Genomic DNA, 24,074 nt, shown 5'->3' with positions numbered 1-24,074 from the left:
TTGCTCAGGCCTGGCTTAGTGAGAAGAATGATCTTATCAGACAGAAAATAAGCAAATATCACCCTTATTACTTAGATTTCAGTTTTTGCAGTGTAGTCGTGTGTTTTATGAAATTGCATTGTCCCCTTTGAAATAAACTAATCTAATATAACATTTAGTTGTGATTTTTACACCAACAAAAAAAAGGGCGTCCCAAAAGAAGACTGCAATAGTGTGGGAGTGGTTCCTAATGTTTTGACTTGAAGACAGTGGGCGGGACTCCTGGGACGTTTGAATGAAGAAGAATGAGAGCAGTGCGTCGCTGCCTGCATTCTTCTCTCAGTCCTGCTCCTTCACACGACGCATGTTCTCTGCTCTCCGTGCAACTTTTTCCTAACAAAGATGTTCTCCTACAGGCGAGACGATCTTCCACTCCAGCAGTGGAGGTGCTGGCGTGTAGATGAAGTCCACGTCCAGTGAGGTCCAAGACTATGGGCGAGCAGTCCATGACGGGCCGAACCATGATCCCCACCATCCCGTCCATCATGTTTATGTTCGGGGTGGTGGGCAACGTCATCGCCATCGTGGTGCTGTGCAAGTCCCGCAAGGAGCAGAAGGAGACCACCTTCTACACGCTGGTGTGCGGGCTGGCTGTCACCGACCTGCTGGGCACCCTGCTGGCCAGCCCAGTCACCATCGCCACCTACGTGAAGGGCTCTTGGCCCGCAGGGGAGCCTCTGTGCCAGTACTTCGGCTTCACCATGATCTTCTTCTCCCTGGCCGGCCTCAGCATCATCTGCGCCATGTCCGTGGAGAGATACATCGCCATCAACCATGCCTATTTCTACAACGACTACGTGGACCAGAGGCTGGCCGGGCTTACGCTGCTCGCCATCTACGTGTCCAACGCGCTCTTCTGCGCGCTGCCCGTGGTCGGCTTCGGCAGAGTCCAGAAGCAGTACCCGCAGACCTGGTGCTTCCTGGAGTGGCGGAGCAACACGACGAGCGACGCGGCGTTCAACTTCATGTACGCCGGATTCAGCTCGGTGCTCATACTGGCCACGGTGCTGTGCAACGTGCTGGTGTGCGTCGCACTCATACGCATGCACCGGCGCTACGTGCGCAGGACGTCGCTGGGAACTGACCTTGGACGCGACGTGGATCCGCGCAAGAGGGGGCGCAGTTTCCGCCGTCTGGCCGGGGCTGAGATCCAGATGGTCATCCTGCTCATAGGAACCTCGGCGGTGGTGCTCATCTGCTCCATTCCACTGGTTGTGAGTTGGCCTTTCTTGCCTTTCCGCACATTTTACGCACGACGTTGTTTTGGATATTATTTTCTCTCCTGGCTATTTGTTTATGTAAAAATGCCAAACTATCCACTTTTAGGTATAGCAATTTGAATGCCATATATACGATAATTTTGCAGATGTAGGTATTTTTAGTGGAATTGAATAAAATAGGGGTTAGTGCATCTCCGGGTTGGGGAGGAGATCTTGCCCCAAGTGGAGGAGTTCAAGTACCTCGGAGTCTTGTTCACGAGTGAGGGAAGAGTGGATCGTGAGATCGACAGGCGGATCGGTGCGGCATCTTCAGTAATGCGGACGCTGTATCGATCCGTTGTGGTGAAGAAGGAGCTGAGCCAGAAGGCAAAGCTCTCGATTTACCGGTCGATCTACGTTCCCATCCTCACCTATGGTCATGAGCTTTGGGTCATGACCGAAAGGACAAGATCACGGGTACAAGCGGCCGAAATGAGTTTCCTCCGCCGGGTGGCGGGGCTCTCCCTTAGAGATAGGGTGAGAAGCTCTGCCATCCGGGGGGAGCTCAAAGTAAAGCCGCTGCTCCTCCATATCGAGAGGAGCCAGATGAGGTGGTTCGGGCATCTGGTCAGGATGCCACCCGAACGCCTCCCTCGGGAGGTGTTTCGGGCACGTCCGACCGGTAGGAGGCCACGGGGAAGACCCAGGACACGTTGGGAAGACTATGTCTCCCGGCTGGCCTGGGAACGCCTCGGGATCCACCGGGAGGAGCTGGACGAAGTGGCTGGGGAGAGGGAAGTCTGGGCTTCCCTGCTTAGGCTGCTGCCCCCGCGACCCGACCTCGGATAAGCGGAAGAAGATGGATGGATGGGATGGATAGGGGTTAGTGCATCTGCCTCACAATACGAAGGTCCTGAGTAGTCTTGGGTTCAATCCCGGGCTCGGGATCTTTCTGTGTGGAGTTTGCATGTTCTCCCCGTGACTGCGTGGGTTCCCTCCGGGTACTCCGGCTTCCTCCCACCTCCAAAGACATGCACCTGGGGATAGGTTGATTGGCAACACTAAATTGGCCCTAGTGTGTGGATGTGAGTGTGAATGTTGTCTGTCTATCTGTGTTGGCCCTGCGATGAGTTGGCGACTTGTCCAGGGTGTACCCCGCCTTCCGCCCGATTGTAGCTGAGATAGGCTCCAGCGACCCCAAAAGGGAATAAGCGGTTGAAAATGGATGGATGGATGGATGAATAAAATAGAGTCAAATAGTTTTGCGCTACTTTGTTGCAGTGTCAATAAAGTGGTGCGTTCAAAGATCCTCGATTAAATTTAGAAAAAGGCGTCACTAGTTTTTGACGACAGGGGGAGAGTTAACCCCCAGGATATGCACTAATAATAATATAGTCATAGTAATAATAAAAAAATAATGTATTATCATTAGAGATGTCCGATAATGGCTTTTTTGCCGATATTCCGATATTGTCCAACTCTTTAATTACCGATTCCGATATCAACCGATTCCGATATATACAGTCGTGGAATTAACACATTATTATGCCTAATTTTGTTGTGATGCCGCGCTGGATGCATTAAACCAGTGATTTTCAACCACTGTGCCGCGGCACACTAGTGTGCCGTGAGATATTGTCTGGTGTCCATCCATCCATTTTCTACTGCTTATTCCCTTTGGGGGGGCCCTGGAGCCTATCTCAGCTACAATCGGGCGGAAGGCGGGGTACACCCTGGACAAGTCGCCACCTCATCACAGGGCCAACACAGATAGACAGACAACATTCACACTCACATTCACACACTAGGGCCAATTTAGTGTTGCCAATCAACCTATCCCCAGGTGCATGTCTTTGGAAGTGGGAGGAAGCCGGAGTACCCGGAGGGAACCCACGCAGCCACGGGGAGAACATGCAAACTCCACACAGAAAGATCCCGAGCCCGGGATTGAACCCAAGACTACTCAGGACCTTTGTATTGTGAGGCAGATGCACTAACGTCTGGTGTGCCGTGGGAAATTATGCAACTTCATCTAATTGGTTCAAAAAATATTTTTTACATATCAATATTCATAATAATGTGCCGTTGTATAGTGCCTGTGCTGTGTAGAGCTTGGCAGGGTAATCTTGTAATGCTCCATATCAGTAGGTGGCAGCAGGTAGTTCAGTGCTTTGTAGAAGTGGGAACTTTTCAAGGATGGTTTGTCGTGATCCCAATATGCAGAGCACAGCGGGAGACAGCGTGCAGGTAAAATGGTATGTAACGCTTAAACCAAAAATTAACAAAAGGCAAGTCCCGCTAGGAAAAGGCACTGATGCATAGGGCTGGCTATGCAAAACAAAAGTAAAACTGAACTGGCTACAAAGTCAACAAAAACAGAATGCTGGACGACAGCAAAAACTTACAGCGTGTGGAGCAAAGACGGCGTCCACAAAGCACATCCGTACATGACATGACAATCAACAATGTCCCAACAAAGAAGGATAGCGTACGCACAACTTCAATAGTCTTGATTGCGAAAACAAAGCAGGTGCGGGCAATAGCACTCAAAGGAAGGCGTGAAGCTGCTACAGGAGAACACCAACAAAACAGGAAGGGTCACCAAAATAACAAATACCAAAATAAGACAGGAACTAAAGCACTACTCACAGGAAACAGCAACAAATTCAAAATAAGGCACGACAACCTGGTGGAGTTTCATTTTTTAACCTTTTCTGCTGGTGGTGTGCCTCTGTATTTTTTTTATGAAAAAAATGTGCCTTGCCTCAAAAAAGGTTGAAAAACACTGCATTAAACAATGTAACAAGGTTTTCCAAAATAAATCAACTCAAGTTATGGAAAAAAAATAGGTAGCGGAGGGTGTATATTGTAGCGTCCCGGAAGAGTTAGTGCTGCAAGGGGTTCTGGGTATTTGTTCTGTTGTGTTTATGTTGTGTTACGGTGCGGATGTTCTCCCGAAATGTGTTTGTCATTCTTGTTTGGTGTGGGTTCACAGTGTGGCGCATATTTGTGTTAAAGTTGTTTATACGGCCACCCTCAGTGTGACCTGTATGTCTGTTGATCAAGTATGCCTTGCATTCACTTGTGTGTGTGAAACGCCACAGATAAATGTGACTGGGCCGGCACGCAAAGGCAGTGCCTTTAAGGTTTATTGGTGCTCTGTACTTCTCCCTACGTCCGTGTACACAGCGGCGTTTTAAAAAGTCATACATTTAAATTTTTGAAACCGATACCGATAATTTTGAAACCGATACCGATAATTTCCGATATTACATTTTTAAAGCATTTATCGGCATCCCTAATTATTATCATTCATAATGACTACAGTACGTGAATCAACTAATCCAGGGGTGTCAAACATACGGCCCGCGAACAGGTTTTATCCGGCCCGCGGGGTGAGTTTGCTAAGTATAAAAGTGAGCTGAAATTTTTGAATGAAAGAAACCGCTGTTCTAAATGTGTTCATTACTTCAGTCTTTTTCAACCTTTTCTGAGCTAAGGCACATTTTTTTCATTGAAAAAATCCCGAGGCACACCACCAGCAGAAAACATAAAAAAAATAAAACTCAGCGGCCGATATTGACAATTAAAAGTATTTCTTGGATTGTTGGATATGAATTCAAACCATAACCAACCAGGCATCACTATAGCTCTTGTCTCAAAGTACTGTCACATCACGCCGTGACTTATTTGGAGTTTTTTTGGTGTCTTCCTGTGTGTAGTGTTTTAATTCTTGTCTAGCGCTCCTATTTTGGTGGCTTTTCCTGTTTTGTTGGTAATTTCCTGTAGACGTTTAATGTCTTCCTTGAGCGCTATTCCCCGCACCTGTTTTGTTTGAGCAATTAAGGCTATTTAAGTTGTCGCTATCCTTCTTTGCGGGGACACTGTGTATTTTCATGTCATGTTCGGATGTACTGTGTGGACGCCGTCTGCGCCACACGCTGTAAGTCTTTGCTGTCGTCCAGCATTCTGTTTTTGTTTACTTTGCAACCAGTTCAGTTTTAGTTTTTAGCCTTCCCTAAGCTTCAATGCCTTTTCTTAGTGGCACTCGCCTTTTTGTTTATTTTTGGTTTAAGCATTAGATACCTTTTTACCTGCACACTGCCTCCCACATATTGTAATCACGACAAACCATGTTGACGACATCTACAAAGCAATTAGCTACTTGCTGCCACCTACTGATATGGAAGAGTACAACATGGTTACTCCGCCGAGCTTTAGACAGCACCGACACTCAACAACAGCACATTTGTAGATTATTATTACTGGTTTGCAAAAAATAATTTTAACCCAAATAGGTGAAATTACATATTCTTCCACGGCACACCAGACTGTATCTCACGGCACACCTGTGTGCTGCGGCACAGTGCTTGAAAAACACTGCTTTATGTAGCAGTGATGGACTTTGTAGAAAATATAGCTACAGCAATAGAAAAAAAGCAACACACCGTTGGAGTATCCGTTGACTTATGTAAAGCTTTTGACACAATCGATCATTCCTTACTTCTGCAAAAATTTGAAAACTATGGCATAAGAGGTGTTTCACAACAATGGTTAAGTAGTTATTTAAGTAATAGATCTCAATATGTGGAAATTAATAAGACTAAATCACAGCCAAGAAGAGTAACTTATGCTTTATTTAAATTATATTTGTTCACTATCCAATAAATGTAAATGTATTATGTTTGCAGATGATACAAATGTATTTTGTTCAGGAGAAGACTTGAAGGGAGTGTTGAGGATAATAGAGGTTGAATTGCTTCAGCTAAAAAAATGGTTTGATATTAATAAGTTATCATTAAATGATAAGAAAACTAGATTTATGGTGTTTAGTGGTGCAAGGAGAAATTGTGAAGCAAAATTAAAATTAAATCAAGTGGAAATTGATAGAGTATATGAAACTGAGCTTCTGGGAATAATAATTGATCATTAATTATGTTGGAAACCGCATATTGAATATATAAAGGGAAAAATATCTAAATCCATTGCTACTCTTTATAAAGTAAGACACATGCTGAATAAGAAATGTCGGCATATATTACATTATTCTTTTATTTTTCCATATTTAACATATTGTGTTGAAGTTTGGGGAAATGTTTATAAATGGTAAATGGGTTATACTTATATAGCGCTTTTCTACCTTCAAGGTACTCAAAGCGCTTTGACACTATTTCCACATTCACCCATTCACTCACACAGTCACACACTGATGGAGGGAGCTGCCATGCAAGGCGCTAACCACGACCCATCAGGAGCTAGGGTGAAGTGTCTTGCCCAAGGACACAACGGACATGACGAGGTTGGTAGAAGGTGGGGATCGAACCAGGAACTCTCAGGTTTCTGGCACGGCCACTTTCTCCACCGCGCCACGCCGTCCCAAAACAAAGCAAACATAGACCCAATAATTAAACTTCAAAAAAGGGTCATTGTAATAATACACAAAGTGTGCTACTATGAAAATACCAATCCATTATTCATAAGTTCTAATGTGTGAAAATGTTCAGATATTGGATTTTTAAAAACAATGGAAATTATGTTTTGAGTAAAGAACAAAAGCCTTCCGGCTTGTCTTCTTAGGTTGTTTAAATTAAGAGGAGAAAACTAAGATTTACGGGGGATATTGATTTTTGAAATAGGTAAACGAATATAAAATACAAATGTATTTCAGTTTTAGGAGTTAAATGGTGGAACAAGCTCAGTGATGAGTTGAAGACATGTACTTCTTTGAGGTTTAAGAAAGCCTTGAAAGGTGAAATAATAAAAAAATTATAAAATATAGTAACATTTACTTTCATCCCATTCATTTTTTGAACGTTGATGTTCCTGGCAATCTAATTTTTAGTGATTGTATACAAATATAAGCCTTGGCTTCAGCCTACTCCTTTTTCGGTCATTCTTTTTCTTTTCTTTTTGTGTGTAAATGTGTATGATTGTTAAATATGTATAATCTGTGCTGCTAATTGATGACACAATCGGTTGATTATGATTATATGACCGAAATAAACTAATTTCATTCATTCATTCATGTAAAAATGCCAAACTATCCACTTTTAGGTATAGAGATTTGAATGTAATATGTACGATAATATTGCAAATTTAAGTATTTTTAGTGGAATTGAATAAAATAGAGTCAAATAGTTTTGCATTACTTTGTTGCAGTGTCAATAACGTGGTGCGTTCAAAGATTTAGACACAGGCGTCACTAGTTTTTGACGACAGGGTGAGAGTTATCCCCCAGGAGATGCACTAATAATAATATAGTCATAGTAATAATAAAAAAATATATATATTTTTATGATTTATAATGACTACAGTACGTGAATCAACTAATCCAGGGGTGTCAAACGTACGGCCCGTGAACAGGTTTTATCCGGCCCGCGGGACGAGTTTGCTAAGTATAAAAGTGAGCTGAAATTATTGAATGAAAGAAACCGCTGTTCTAAATGTGTCCACTAGATGTCGCAATAGCAATTCTTTGTATCTTTGTAGATGATGCTACATATGTAAAACAATTAAATAAACCACATGATGTTAGTGCACCGGTCGAGGAAAATGAGCAAACTACATAAATAACATCCTGTAATTTGATTTTGATATTGTTTTTTTATCTTGATAGATTGAAAATTAACACCAATGAGTTGACTGATGAACATTATCACATAATTTATTCAGAAAGTATAGATAACGACAAATGAAGATAGAATACTACGAACCGCAACATGTAATTGTAAAAAAATATACATATATATTTTGATTTATACATTTTCAGAATGTGCTTGTTCTATTTTTAAACAAAGAAAACAATCTGAAGTTGTCTTTATTTTTAAGTTATCGTGCCGTGATTTTACCAGTCCGGCCCACTTGGGAGTAGATTTTTCTCCATGTGGCCCCCCCATCTAAAATGAGTTTGACAAACCCTGAACTAATCTCTACTTCCCAGTAATGGAAAACTTGACCGATGTATTATCATGTAATGACAGGTTATATGATTATTTAAAGTCAGATCTCGGCCACTTTATATTGAATTTGTTGACTCTTTTTTGTACAAAAACAAAATTATTAAAGACCAAATTATGTTTTTTTGGGAGTTGGAGGGGGGTTTATCTAGGTATGTCCTAGATATTTTAATCACACAAGAGACAAACATTATCTAGGTATGTTTTAGATATGTTAACCATTTAAAAGATAAAAAAACACATTATTGGTGTAAGTCATTAAGATGTTTACATGTGTTATAAAAAGCTGGTTTCAACCAAATCAATGCAATATATATTTATGGTGCATGTAAACAGATGTTAATCAATCAATCAAAGTTTATTTATATAGCCCTTTATATAGTGTCTCAAAGGGCTGCACAAGCCACAATTACATCCTCGGCTAAGATTCAATAACAGGGCAAGAAAAAACTCAACCCAATGGGCACAATGAGAAACCTCGGAGGGGACCGCAGAGGGTTAAAACAATTTGGCCGGCGGCCGGGCTATATATATATATATATATATATATATATATATATATATATATATATATATATATATATATATATATATATATATATATATATATATATATATATACACAGGTAAAAGCCAGTAAATTAGAATATTTTGAAAAACTTGATTTATTTCAGTAATTGCATTCAAAAGGTGTAACTTGTACATTATATTTATTCATTGCACACAGACTGATGCATTCAAATGTTTATTTCATTTAATTTTGATGATTTGAAGTGGCAACAAATGAAAATCCAAAATTCCGTGTGTCACAAAATTAGAATATTACTTAAGGCTAATACAAAAAAGGGATTTTTAGAAATGTTGGCCAACTGAAAAGTATGAAAATGTTAAAATATGAGCATGTACAATACTCAATACTTGGTTGGAGCTCCTTTTGCCTCAATTACTGCGTTAATGCGGCGTGGCATGGAGTCGATGAGTTTCTGGCACTGCTCAGGTGTGAGAGCCCAGGTTGCTCTGATAGTGGCCTTCAACTCTTCTGCGTTTTTGGGTCTGGCATTCTGCATCTTCCTTTTCACAATACCCCACAGATTTTCTATGGGGCCAAGGTCAGGGGAGTTGGCGGGCCAATTTAGAACAGAAATACCATGGTCCGTAAACCAGGCACGGGTAGATTTTGCGCTGTGTGCAGGCGCCAAGTCCTGTTGGAACTTGAAATCTCCATCTCCATAGAGCAGGTCAGCAGCAGGAAGCATGAAGTGCTCTAAAACTTGCTGGTAGACGGCTGCGTTGACCCTGGATCTCAGGAAACAGAGTGGACCGACACCAGCAGATGACATGGCACCCCAAACCATCACTGATGGTGGAAACTTTACACTAGACTTCAGGCAACGTGGATCCTGTGCCTCTCCTGTCTTCCTCCAGACTCTGGGACCTCGATTTCCAAAGGAAATGCAAACCAAACCATGTCATCTGCTGGTGTCGGTCCACTCTGTTTCCTGAGATCCAGGGTCAACGCAGCCGTCTACCAGCAAGTTTTAGAGCACTTCATGCTTCCTGCTGCTGACCTGCTCTATGGAGATGGAGATTTCAAGTTCCAACAGGACTTGGCGCCTGCACACAGCGCAAAATCTACCCGTGCCTGGTTTACGGACCATGGTATTTCTGTTCTAAATTGGCCCGCCAACTCCCCTGACCTTAGCCCCATAGAAAATCTGTGGGGTATTGTGAAAAGGAAGATGCAGAATGCCAGACCCAAAAACGCAGAAGAGTTGAAGGCCACTATCAGAGCAACCTGGGCTCTCATAACACCTGAGCAGTGCCAGAAACTCATCGACTCCATGCCACGCCGCATTAACGCAGTAATTGAGGCAAAAGGAGCTCCAACCAAGTATTGAGTATTGTACATGCTCATATTTTTCATTTTCATACTTTTCAGTTGGCCAACATTTCTAAAAATCCCTTTTTTGTATTAGCCTTAAGTAATATTCTAATTTTGTGACACACGGAATTTTGGATTTTCATTTGTTGCCGCCTCCTCTCTGAGCTGCCACCTTAACGTGGTAGAGGAGTTTGCGTGTCCCAATGATCCTAGGAGCTATGTTGTCCGGGGGCTTCTATGCCCCCTGGTAGGGTCTCCCAAGGCAAACTGGTCCTAGGTGAGGGATCAGACAAAGAGCAGCTCGAAGACCTCTATGAAGAACACGAACAACGAACAAGGAACCCAGATTTCCCTCGCCCGGACGCGGGTCACCGGGGCCCTCCTCTGGATCCAGGCCCGGAGGTGTGGCACGATGGCGAGCGCCTGGTGGCCGGGCCTGTCCCCATGGGGCCCGGCCGGGCACAGCCCGAAGAGGCAACGTGGGTCCCCCCTCCAATGGGCTCACCACCCATAGCAGGGGCCATAGAGGTCGGGTGCAATGTGAGCTGGGCAGCAGCCGAGGGCAGGGTACTTGGCGGTCCGATCCTCGGCTACATAAGCTAGCTCTTGGGACGTGGAACGTCACCTCGCTGGGGGGGAAGGAGCCTGAGCTAGTGCGTGAGGTGGAGAAGTTCCGGCTAGATATAGTCGGACTCACTTCGACGCACAGCAAGGGCTCTGGAACCAGTTCTCTTGACAGGGGCTGGACTCTCTTCCACTCTGGCGTTGCCGGCAATGAGAGGCGACGGGCTGAGGTGGCAATTCTTGTTTCCCCTCGGCTCAAAGCCTGCACGTTGGAATTCAACCCGGTGGACGAGAGGGTAGCCTCCCTCCGCCTTCGGTTGGGGGGACGGGTCCTGACTGTTGTTTGCGCTTACGCGCCCAACGGCAGTTCAGATTACCCACCCTTTTTGGATTCACTCGAGGGAGTACTGGAGAGTGCTTCCCCGGGTGATTCCCTCGTTCTACTAGGGGACTTCAACGCTCATGTTGGCAAAGACAGTGAAACCTGGAGAGGCGTGATTGGGAAGAATGGCCGCCCGGATCTGAACCCGAGTGGTGTTTTGTTATTGGACTTTTGTGCTCGTCACGGATTGTCAATAACAAACACCATGTTCAAACATAAGGGTGTCCATATGTGCACTTGGCACCAGGACACCCTAGGCCGCAGTTCCATGATCGACTTTGTAGTTGTGTCATCGGATTTGCGGTGTCATGTTTTGGACACCCGTGTGAAGAGAGGGGCGGAGCTTTCTACCGATCACCACCTGGTGGTGAGTTGGCTGCGATGGTGGGGGAGGATGCCAGACAGACCTGGCAGGCCCAAACGCATTGTGAGGGTTTGCTGGGAACGCCTGGCAGAGTCTCCTGTCAGAGAGAGTTTCAATTCCCACCTTCGGAAGAACTTTGAACATGTCCCGAGGGAGGCGCTGGACATTGAGTCCGAGTGGACGATGTTCCGTACCTCTGTTGTCGAGGAGGCCGATTGGAGCTGTGGCCGCAAGGTAGTTGGTGCCTGTCGTGGCGGTAATCCTAGAACCCGTTGGTGGACACCGGCGGTGAGGGATGCCGTCAAGCTGAAGAAGGAGTCCTATCAGGTTCTTTTGGCTCATGGGACTCCTGACGCAGCAGACAGGTACCGACAGGCCAGGCGGTGTGCGGCTTCAGCGGTCGCGGAGGCAAAAACTCGGACATGGGAGGAGTTCGGTGAGGCCATGGAAAAAGACTTCCGGACGGCTTCGAAGCAATTCTGGACCACCATCCGCCGCCTCAGGAAGGGGTAGCAGTGCAGTGTCAACACCGTGTATGGTGGGGATGGTGCTCTGTTGACCTCGACTGCGGATGTTGTGGATCGGTGGAGAGAATACTTCGAAGACCTCCTCAATCCTACCAGCACGTCTTCCTATGAGGATGCAGGGCCTGGGGAATCTGTGGTGGGCTCTCCTATTTCTGGGGCTGAGGTTGCCGAGGTAGTTAAAAAGCTCCTCGGTGGCAAGGCCCCGGGGGTGGATGAGATCCGCCCGGAGTTCCTTAAGGCTCTGGATGTTGTGGGGCTGTCTTGGTTGACAAGACTCTGCAACATCGCGTGGACATCGGGGGCGGTACCTCTGGATTGGCAGACCGGGGTGGTGGTTCCTCTCTTTAAGAAGGGGAACCGGAGGGTGTGTTCCAACTATCGTGGGATCACACTCCTCAGCCTTCCCGGTAAAGTCTTTTCAGGTGTACTGGAGAGGAGGCTACGCCGGATAGTCGAACCTCGGATTCAGGAGGAACAGTGTGGTTTTCGTCCTGGTCGTGGAACTGTGGACCAGCTCTATACTCTCGGCAGGGTCCTTGAGGGTGCATGGGAGTTTGCCCAACCAGTCTATATGTGCTTTGTGGACTTGGAGAAGGCATTCGACCGTGTACCCCGGGAAGTCCTGTGGGGAGTGCTCAGAGAGTATGGGGTAACGGACTGTCTTATTGTGGCGGTTCGCTCCCTGTATAATCGGTGTCAGAGCTTGGTCCGCATTGCCGGCAGTAAGTCGGACACGTTTCCAGTGAGGGTTGGACTCGGCCAGGGCTGCCCTTTGTCACCGATTCTGTTCATAACCTTTATGGACAGAATTTCTAGGCGCAGTCAGGGCGTTGAGGGTATCTGGTTTGGTGGCTGCAGGATTAGGTCTCTGCTTTTTGCAGATGATGTGGTCCTGATGGCTTCATCTGGCCAAGATCTTCAGCTCTCACTGGATCGGTTCGCAGCCGAGTGTGAAGCGACTGGGATGGGGATCAGCACCTCCAAATCCGAGTCCATGGTTCTCGCCCGGAAAAGGGTGGAGTGCCATCTCCGGGTTGGGGAGGAGATCTTGCCCCAAGTGGAGGAGTTCAAGTACCTCGGAGTCTTGTTCACGAGTGAGGGAAGAGTGGATCGTGAGATCGACAGGCGGATCGGTGCGGCATCTTCAGTAATGCGGACGCTGTATCGATCCGTTGTGGTGAAGAAGGAGCTGAGCCAGAAGGCAAAGCTCTCGATTTACCGGTCGATCTACGTTCCCATCCTCACCTATGGTCATGAGCTTTGGGTCATGACCGAAAGGACAAGATCACGGGTACAAGCGGCCGAAATGAGTTTCCTCCGCCGGGTGGCGGGGCTCTCCCTTAGAGATAGGGTGAGAAGCTCTGTCATCCGGGGGGAGCTCAAAGTAAAGCCGCTGCTCCTCCATATCGAGAGGAGCCAGATGAGGTGGTTCGGGCATCTGGTCAGGATGCCACCCGAACGCCTCCCTCGGGAGGTGTTTCGGGCACGTCCGACCGGTAGGAGGCCACGGGGAAGACCCAGGACACGTTGGGAAGACTATGTCTCCCGGCTGGCCTGGGAACGCCTCGGGATCCCCCGGGAGGAGCTGGACGAAGTGGCTGGGGAGAGGAAAGTCTGGGCTTCCCTGCTTAGGCTGCTGCCCCCGCGACCCGACCTCGGATAAGCGGAAGAAGATGGATGGATGGATGGATGGATGGCATTTGTTGCCACTTCAAATCATCAAAATTAAATGAAATAAACATTTGAATGCATCAGTCTGTGTGCAATGAATAAATATAATGTACAAGTTACACCTTTTGAATGCAATTACTGAAATAAATCAAGTTTTTCAAAATATTCTAATTTACTGGCTTTTACCTGTATGTATGTATGTATATATATATATATATATATATATATATATATATATATATATATATATATATATATATGTATATATGTATATATGTATGTATATATGTATGTATATATGTATATATGTATGTATATATGTATATATGTATATATATATATGTATGTATATATATATATATATATATATATATATATATATATATATATATATATTCTTCGCGCACTAATTGACTGAAAGTGTGCACACTTTGCCAATGATGTCACCTTATCGATGGGAAAATGCATTTTTAGACAATATGATTTGCCTGAGCAGCTAGGAGACACCGAGAGTAATACGCGGTAGAAAATGGATTAGAAAGGACAGATTTAAAAAAATAATAATTCAAAAAATTATAATAATAACTTTCTTTAATTTTTTTATTTTTTACTTGGGACTAACCGGGGGCCGGATTTTGGACGCTGGCGGGCTGTAGTTCGCATATCCCTGGGATAGTTTCCAAATGAGCGTGTGTGTATTGGGCGGTAACAAAAGGTCCTACAGGTGTGCATGGGGGCCCTGCAGAATTTGGTGCTCCGTCCATATACAGAACAATGAAAATCACTAATAAATAACATAATACAGAAATACTTAAGACTTATAAAAACAGTATAAAACAACAACATGTGACTATTGCACTTGTACTCACATACAAGTACTGTGGAAATAATCACATTTACCAATATAGTAGCGGTACGTACAATACCTCAGCAGGAGAAAGTGTATCCAAACATTTGAGTGGTACTTAATATATATGAACACGTTTTACTTGCATGTGCTCACATTTAGGTTCTGAACCCATCATGTTGCATGGTGGACATATAGCAAAACCTCAATTTGTGATGCAATGACATCACACACGTTTTGTTTTTGCAGCTGCCTGCCACTTGTTGCCGGACAGAATTAGTGACAAACATCATTACCAGAAAGAAAGAAGAGAAAATGAGTCCAAAAACCACACTTTTTCAAAACACAAATTTTGTTCATCTTTCTCATGTGTGGAGGAGCCAAAATAAGTTAATTCAACAAGAAAAAAGTTTAAACAACTGGCGGACGATAAAGTTGATATCATTGACTAGGCAGAATTACAGAGCACAAATAGGCCCCTTTAAAATGTGGCATACACCAGTTGGGCTTACTTTATTTATGCTGCCCCATTCAGAAAAGAAAGGACAGGGAGAGTCGTTAGGAACAAGAAGTCGGATCGACTGAGAAAATTAGTCTATGAATGAATGAATGAAATGAGTTTATTTCGGTCATAAAATCAACCATTCTGTGTGATCAATTTAACAGCACAGATTATACATATTTAACAATCATACACAGCCAGAAACCTGAGAGTTCCTGGTTCGATCCCCACCTTCTACCAACCTCGTCATGTCCGTTGTGTCCTTGAGCAAGACACTTCACCCTTGCTCCTGATGGGTTGTGGTTAGCGCCTTGCATGGCAGCTCCCTCCATCAGTGTGTGACTGTGTGAGTGAATGGGTGAATGTGGAAATAGTGTCAAAGCGCTTTGAGTACCTTGAAGGTAGAAAAGCGCTATATAAGTATAACCCATTTACCATGTATAAACATTTCCCCAAACTTCAACACAATATGTTAAATATGGAAAAATAAAAGAATAATGTAATATATGCAGACATTTCTTATTCAGCATGTGTCTTACTTTATAAAGAATAGCAATGGATTTAGATATTTTTCCCTTTATTATATTCAATATGCGGTTTCCAACATAATCTATGATCAATTATTATTCCCAAGAATTAAGTTTCATAAACTCTATCAATTTCCACTTGATTCAATTTTAATTTTGCTTCACATCCTTGCACCACTAAACACCATAAATCTAGTTTTCTTATCATTTAATGATAACTTATTAATATTAGAGATGTCCGATAATGGCTTTTTTGCCGATATCCAATATTCCGATATTGTCCAACTCTTAATTACCGATTCCGATATCAACCAATACCGATATATACAGTCGTGGAATTAACACATTATCATGCCTAATTTTGTTGTGATGCCCCGCTGGATGCATTAAACAATGTAACAAGGTTTTCCAAAATAAATCAACTCAAGTTATGGAAAAAAATGCCAACATGGCACTGTCATATTGATTATTGAAGTCAGAAAGTGCATTAGTTTTTTTAACATACCTCAAAACAGCAGCTTGGAATTCGGGACATGCTCTCCCTGAGAAAGCATGAGGAGGTTGAGGTGGGCGGGGTTGGAGTGAGGGGTAGGGGGTAGCGGGGGTGTATATTGTAGCGTCTCGGAAAAGTTAGTGCTGCAAGGGGTCCTGGGTATTTGTTCTGTTGTGTTTATGTTGTGTTACGGTGCGGATGTTCTCCCGAAATGTGTTTGTCATTCTTGTTTGGCGTGGGTTCACAGTGTGGCGCACATTTGTAACAGTGTTAAAGTTGTTTATACGGCCACCCTCAGCGTGACCTGTATGGCTGTTGATCAAGTACGCTTGCATTCACTTGTGTGTGTGAAAAGCCGTAGACATTATGTGACTGGGCCTGCACGCAAAGGAAGTGCCTTTAAGGTTTAATGGCGCTCTGTACTTCTCCCTACGTCCGTGTACACAGCGGCGTTTTAAAAAGTCATAAATTGTACTTTTTGAGACCGATACCGATAATTTTGAAACCGATACCGATCATTTCCGATATTACATTTTTAAAGCATTTATCGACCGATAATATCGACAGTCCGATATTATCGGACATCCCTAATTAATATCAAACCTCTATTATCCTCAACACTTCCTTCAGGTCTTCTCCTGAACAAAATACATGTGTATTATCTGCAAACATAATACATTTAAATCGCGATTATGAGATTTGTTTTTAAACAGAATGACCAATTCGATGATTAGGCTGCAATTAATCTGTATTTGTATTCTACCTTTGCAGGCTCAGGTGTTTTTGAACCAGCTTTACAAGCCTCCAGTAGAACTGCGCCTGGACATTAACCCCGACCTGACGGCCATTCGCTTCGCCTCCTTTAACCCCATCCTTGACCCCTGGATCTACATCCTACTGCGCAAGGCCGTCTTCCTCCAGCTGGTGGAGAACATCAAATGTCTATTCTGCAAGGTGGGCGCCAGGAGCGGGCAGCAGACCAACGGAAGCTTGCCCTGCAAGGACGTCGCTCCTCCCTGCTCCTCGGTCATCTCCAAGCCAGACTCAAACTCGCTGGCGTCCAGTGAACTTCGGGATATCGCCTCCCAGACTTTCTTGCACTTCCCCCAGGTGAAGGAGGTACACAAAGAGGAGAAGCTTGTGTGGTCTTCATCGTGGAGACACTTGCAGGTGACCAAGACTTGTAAGCAGGACAGGGAGGGGGCCCATGTGTTCAAGGACCCCCACGCCTCCCCGGTAAAGGACCCCGCTTTACAGGTGTCGCTCAGCACTGAGACAATGCAGGAGAAATGCATCTGACTTAACCCACCCAATATTTAGGAGCAAGTTCAAAACAGGAACTGTCAATCAGTCAAGGAAAACAACGCTGACAATGAACATTTTAGCACTGTTGGCTGCAGCAAGAAAGTCCAGGATGTTGAACTTCCCAACATAAAGGGTCTTAAAGGGTTAAACCAACTCAAACACTTTGAAGTACATCCGGAATTTTTACTACAGAAAAGACAAATAATCAACTCAAATACAGAGTATAGACCAGGGGTGTCCAAACATTTTCCACTGAGGCTACTCAATGCCATTTTGATATTGTTCATTTTCAAAATCAATACAATATATAGATTTTCTTTAACCTTTAAGTCCCCCCTCAAGATTGGTCCCAGGAACCCAGAAGGGTTATGAGTGGGGCCATTCTGCTTTTGGATCTCCAATAATTTTTTAATGAGATTAGTTTTTTTAAACGGTCATTACTCAAAAAATAATCAATTATTGACCTATTTAAGACTCCAGTTACTTCACATCAAACATTCCACTTTGAGAGTTTTTTTTATGGGGAAATATTTCATATTCTGTGTTTTTTGCCATAAAAAACTGTGTTTTCTTTAACAAGAAAAGGGCATAAAACATAGAAAAGAAAAAAGAAAAAGAAAACTTTATGTCAACAGATGTGAAATTGAGGTAGAGATTTAAACGTTAGAAAAAACAACAACACATGATCTGTTTTTAAAGTAATACATTTTTTTTCTTGTTTTACTTTCAACGCTTATCTCTAGAGCAGGGGTCCCCAAACTTTTTGACTCAGGGGCCGCATCGGGTTAAAAAGATTTGGCCGGGGGCCGGGCTGTGTATGTGTGTGTATATATATATATATATATATATATATATATATATATATATATATATATATATATATATATATATATATATATATATATATATCCATCCATCTTCTTCCGCTTATCCGAGGTCGGGTCGCGGGGGCAGCAGCTTAAGCAGGGAAGCCCAGACTTCCCTCTCCTCAGCCACTTCGTCCAGCTCCTCCCGGGGGATCCCGAGGCGTTCCCAGGCCAGCCGGGAGAGATAGTCTTCCCAGCGTGTCCTGGGTCTTCCCCGTGGCCTCCTACCGGTCGGACGTGCCCTAAACACCTCCCTAGGGAGGAGTTCGGGTGACATCCTGACCAGATGCCCGAACCACCTCATCTGGCTCCTCTCGATGTGGAGGAGCAGCGGCTTTATTCTGAGCTCCCCCCGAATGACAGAGCTTCTCACCCTATCTCTAAGGGAGAGCCCCGCCACTCGGCGGAGGAAACTCATTTCGGCCGCTTGTACCCGTGATCTTGTCCTTTCGGTCATGACCCAAAGCTCATGACCATAGGTGAGGATGGGAACGTAGATCGACCGGTAAATCGAGAGCTTTGCCTTCCGGCTCAGCTCCTTCTTCACCACAACGGATCGATACAGCGTGCGCATTACTGAAGACGCCGCACCGATCCGCCTGTCGATCTCACGATCCACTCTTCCCCCACTCGTGAACAAGACTCCGAGGTACTTGAACTCCTCCACTTGGGGCAAGATCTCCTCCCCAACCCGGAGATGGCACTCCACCCTTTTCCGGGAGAGAACCATGGACTCGGACTTGGAGGTGCTGATTCCCATCCCAGTCGCTTCACACTCGGCTGCGAACCGATCCAGTGAGAGCTGAAGATCTTGGCCGGAGGAAGCCATCAGGACCACATCATCTGCAAATAGCAGTGACCTAATCCTGCAGCCACCAAACCAGATCCCCTCAACGCCCTGACTGCGCCTAGAAATTCTGTCCATAAAGGTTATGAACAGAATCGGTGACAAAGGGCAGCCTTGGCGGAGTCCAACCCTCACTGGAAACGTGTCCGACTTACTGCCGGCAATGCGGACCAAGCTCTGACACTGATTATACTAGGAGCGAACTGCCACAATAAGACAGTCCGTTACCCCATACTCTCTGAGCACTCCCCACAGGACTTCCCGGGGTACACGGTCAAATGCCTTCTCCAAGTCCACAAAGCACATGTAGACTGGTTGGGCAAACTCCCATGCACCCTCAAGGACCCTGGGGCCTTGCCACCGAGGAGCTTTTTAACTACCTCGGCAACCTCAGCCCCAGAAATAGGAGAGCCCACCATAGATTCCCCAGGCCCTGCTTCCTCATAGGAAGACGTGCTGGTAGGATTGAGGAGGTTTTCGAAGTATTCTCCCCACCGATCCACAACATCCGCAGTCGAGGTCAGCAGAGCACCATCCCCACCATACACGGTGTTGACACTGCACTGCTTCCCCTTCCTGAGGCGGCGGATGGTGGTCCAGAATTGCTTCGAAGCCGTCCGGAAGTCTTTTTCCATGGCCTCCCCGAACCCCTCCCATGTCCGAGTTTTTGCCTCCATGACCGCTGAAGCCGCACACCGCTTGGCCTGTCGGTACCTGTCTGCTGCCTCAGGAGTCCCATGAGCCAAAAGAACCCGATAGGACTCCTTCTTCAGCCTGACGGCATCCCTCACCGCCGGCGTCCACCAACGGGTTCTATGATTACCGCCACGACAGGCACCAACTACCTTGCGGCCACAGCTCCAATCGGCCGCCTCGACAACAGAGGTACGGAACATCGTCCTATATATATATATATATAAAAAACAGGGTTTGTATATATATATATATTAGAGATGCACGGTTTGCGGGCACAACCGCGGAGTCCGCGGATTATCCGCGGATCGGGCGGATGAAATTTAAAAAAATTAGATTTTATCCGCGGGTCGGGTCGGGCGGTTGAAAAAAAAAGAAAAAAGATTTTAAATAGATTCAGGCGGGTGGCAGTTAAACCAATTCGGAAATATATATACATAGTTAAATGTTGTTACCCACATACGAAAAACGAGCAGGCACCTGCTGCATATGCCACAATTGAAGAAAAAAAAAAGAAGAGATGGACACTTTTACGGAGCGGAGAAGGGACGCCTTGCCGGGGTCCGGGACCGAGGCCCCTTCCCCCGAGAGGGCCCCACCGGGAGCCGTAGCTGAGGCGATCCTCGAGAAGGGCCCGACGCACGTCCAGGGTCACCACCGCGTCCACCGCACCGACACCCCGCCTCGTCCGCCTTCGCCGCGGCCGGCGTCACGCGCAGCAGGTAAGCAGCTTAATTACCTGCCCGCCACCCCCGCGGGGGCTCGTAACAGGGGTCACTCCGCGCGCTCCGCCCGCGCAGCTTACCTGCCCGCCACCCCCGTTGCCGGGGGCGCGTAACAGGGGTCACTCCGCGCGCAGTGCGCTCACGAAAGGGGTGGGGCTCACCCTGGTTGATATAGACAGCAGCAGGACGGTGGCCATGGACGTCGGAACCCGCTAAGGAGTGTGTAACAACCCACCTGCCGAATCAACTAGCCCTGAAAATGGATGGCGCTGGAGCGTCGGCACCATACCCGGCCGTCGCCGGCAGCGAGACGCGCTTGGAGGTGCGCTCAGCGCGGCTCCCATATGATTGCGCACTGGTGTGCGTCTGGGCCGTGACAGCGTGGCACGCGAATGTCTGTGCTGCATTGGATCAGTCTCCTTTCTTTAACAGGCAAAAGCTTTATAACCTCACTAATGCCTTGCATCGTCTATATTAGATGTATAACAACGGGCGGGTGCGGGTGGATGCAGTTCTGATTAAATGTTAGGTCGGGTGGATGGCGGACGGTTGACGACTTTCTGATGCGGTTGCGGATGAAATAATTGCCTATCCGCGCATCTCTAATATATATATATATATATATATATATATATATATATATATATATATATATATACAAACCCTGTTTCCATATGAGTTGGGAAATTGTGTTAGATGTGAATATAAACGGAATACAATGATTTGCAAAACCTTTCCAACCCATATTCAGTTGAATGCACTACAAAGACAAAATATTTGATGTTCAAACTCAAACTTAAATTTTTTTTTTGCAAATAATAATTAACTTAGAATTTCATAGCTGCATCACGTGCCAAAGTAGTTGGGAAAGGGCATGTTCACCACTGTGTTACATAAACCTTTTCTTTTAACAACACTCAATAAACGATTGGGAACTGAGGAAACTAATTGTTGAAGCTTTGAAAGTGGAATTCTTTCCCATTCTTGTTTTATGTAGAGCTTCAGTCGCTCAACAGTCCGGGGTCTCCGCTGTCGTATTTAACGCTTCATAATTCGCCACACATTTTCGATAGGGAGACAGGTCTCATATGTTGTAAGCATATGTTGTTCCCCAAACCTGTATGTACCTTTCAGCATTAATGGTGCCTTCACAGATGTGTAAGTTCCCCATGCCTTGGGCACTAATGCACCCCCATATCATCACAGATGCTGGCTTTTGAACTTTGCGTCGATAACAGTCTGGATGGTTCGCTTCCCCTTTGGTCTGGATGACACGATGTCGAATATTTCCAAAAACAATTTGAAATGTGGACTCGTCAGACCACAGAACACTTTTCCACTTTGCATGAGTCCATCTTAGATGATCTCAGGCCCAGAGAAGCTGGCGGCGTTTCTGGATGTTGTTGATAAATGGCTTTCGCTTTGCATAGTAGAGCTTTAACTTGCACTTACAGATGTAGCGACAAACTGTATTTAGTGACAGTGGTTTTCTGAAGTGTTCCTGAGCCCATGTGGTGATATCCTTTAAAGATTGATGTCCGTTTTTGATACAGTGCCATCTGAGGGATCGAAGGTCACGGTCATTCAATGTTGGTTTCCGGCCATGCCGCTTACGTGGAGTGATTTCTCCAGATTCTCTGAACCTTTTGATGATAATATGGACCGTAGATGTTGAAATCCCTAAATTTCTTTCAATTGCACTTTGAGAAACGTTGTTCTTAAACTGTTTGACTATTTGCTCACGCAGTTGTGGACAAAGGGGTGTACCTCGCCCCATCCTTTCTTGTGAAAGACTGAGCATTTTTTGGGAAGCTGTTTTTATACCCAGTCATGGCACCCACCTTTTCCCAAAAAGCCTGCACACCTGTGGGATGTTCCAAATAAGTGTTTGATGAGCATTCCTCAACTTTATCAGTATTTATTGCCACCTTTCCCAACTTCTTTGTCACGTGTTGCTGGCATCAAATTCTAAAGTGGATAATTATTTGCAAAAGAAAAAAGGTTTATCAATTTGAACATCAAATATGTTGTCTTTGGAGCATATTCAACTGAATATGGATTGAAAATGATTTGCAAATCAATGTATTCCGTTTATATTTACATCTAACACAATTTACCAACTCATATGGAAACGGGGTTTGTATATATATATATATATATATATATACATAGGCAGCTGGAACGGATGTGGAAGGTCAAGGCTAGCGTGGTCCCCGTGGTAGTGGGGGCGCTCGGAGCAGTAACCCCCAAACTGGGAGAGTGGCTCCAACAGACCCCAGGAACAACATCTGAAGCCTCAGTCCAGAAGAGCGCAGTGCTAGGAACAGCCAAGATACTGCGCAGAACCCTAAAACTCCCAGGCCTCTGGTAGAGGACCCGAGTTTGAGGATGACACAGATACCACCCAAACGGGGTGAGAGGAGTTTTTTTTTTTATACATACATATATATCTATACATATTTATATATATAGCACACACTAATTCACTAAAAGAGTGCGCACTTACTGCTGATGATTGTGATGACTTTGGACGCTGGCAGGCCGTATTCGTCCCACGGGCCGTAGTTTGGGGACCACTGATCTAAACCTTTTTTTCTATACTTTTACTGTCATATTTTCAGAATGTGTTTGGTCTATTTTTGGCCAAAGTAAGACAAAGAAAACAATCTGAAGTTGTCTCTATTTTTTTGTTTTAATGCCATGATTTTAATAGTCCGGCCCGCGTGTGCACAGATTTATCCCTCCATGCGGCCCCTGAGCTCAAATGAGTTGGACACCCCTGATGTACAATATTACAGTATATGTAACAGCTGCAGCCAAAGGGCAGCATATATAATAGACATTATAAACAAAGAGAGGTAGCTAACAAAGAAGCAGTCGGACAAATAAAAACAAAAAACTTGAGACTTCCCGCGGACAGGATTTTGGACGCTGGCGGGCCGTAGTTTGGGGACCCCAGCTCTTGAGCAACTTCAGATCTATCTGTCGATTATACGTTTTTAATATTTTTTTATGTTTTTTTTTGTTTGTTTTATGCCCTTTTTGTCATAGAACATGCAGTTTTTATATGACAAGCACAAGATATGCAATATTCCCCCCCCCCCCCCCCCCCCAAAAAAAAAATTAAAGTGAAATATAATCGGAGTCTTCAATAGGTAAAATAATTCTTAACAACATTGATTTTGATTTATTGTTATTTTTGAGGAATGACAGTTTTAAAGAAAAAAAAACTATGGCAGCTCTGTGTTATTAGAGTCAACACTGCGACTTTTTCTCGTTGTATTTTACCTGTTTTGCTCTTTTATTAAATTTTTTCATGTCTTTTTTTTTTGTCCATCTATCCGTCCATCTTCTTCCACTTATCTGAGGTTGGGTCGCGGGGGCAGCAGCCTAAGCAGGGAAGCCCAGACTTCCCTCTCCCCAGCCACTTCGTACAGCTCCTCCCGGGGAATCCCGAGGCGTTCCCAGGCCAGCCGGGAGAAATAGTCTTCCCAACGTGTCCTGGGTCTTCCCCGTGGCCTCCTACCGGTCGGACGTGCCCTAAACACCTCCCTAGGGAGGAGTTCGGGTGACATTCTGACCAGATGCCCGAACCACCTTACCTGGCTCCTCTCGATGTGGAGGAGCAGCGGTTTTACTTTGAGCTCCCCCCGGATGACAGAGCTTCTCACCCTATCTCTAAGAG

General features: G+C 45.1%; 1 protein-coding gene across 1 annotated transcript; it reads left to right on the top strand.

Moving 5' to 3' along the window:
* Positions 1-311: 311 nt before the first annotated feature.
* ptger4a (prostaglandin E receptor 4 (subtype EP4) a) lies at positions 312-18,078 on the top strand. Its single transcript, XM_061928250.1, has 2 exons — positions 312-1,253; positions 16,725-18,078. The coding sequence occupies exons 1-2, from the start codon at positions 471-473 to the stop codon at positions 17,250-17,252; spliced, it is 1,311 nt and encodes a 436-aa protein (XP_061784234.1). The 5' UTR covers positions 312-470; the 3' UTR covers positions 17,253-18,078.
* Positions 18,079-24,074: the final 5,996 nt, after the last annotated feature.

The sequence above is a fragment of the Nerophis lumbriciformis genome, linkage group LG33 (genome assembly GCF_033978685.3).
Source record: "Nerophis lumbriciformis linkage group LG33, RoL_Nlum_v2.1, whole genome shotgun sequence".
In the NCBI taxonomy this organism is placed as follows: Eukaryota; Metazoa; Chordata; class Actinopteri; order Syngnathiformes; family Syngnathidae; genus Nerophis; species Nerophis lumbriciformis.
This window is presented reverse-complemented; position numbering and strand designations above follow the sequence as displayed.

What these genes read in the sequence shown, in the direction of transcription:
- ptger4a (XM_061928250.1), top strand. Translation starts at nt 471, where the DNA reads ATGGGCGAGCAGTCCATGACGGGCCGAACCATGATCCCCACCATCCCG. An exon ending in TCTGCTCCATTCCACTGGTT is followed by an intron (nt 1,254 to 16,724) that starts GTGAGTTGGCCT and finishes CTACCTTTGCAG; the next exon opens with GCTCAGGTGTTTTTGAACCA.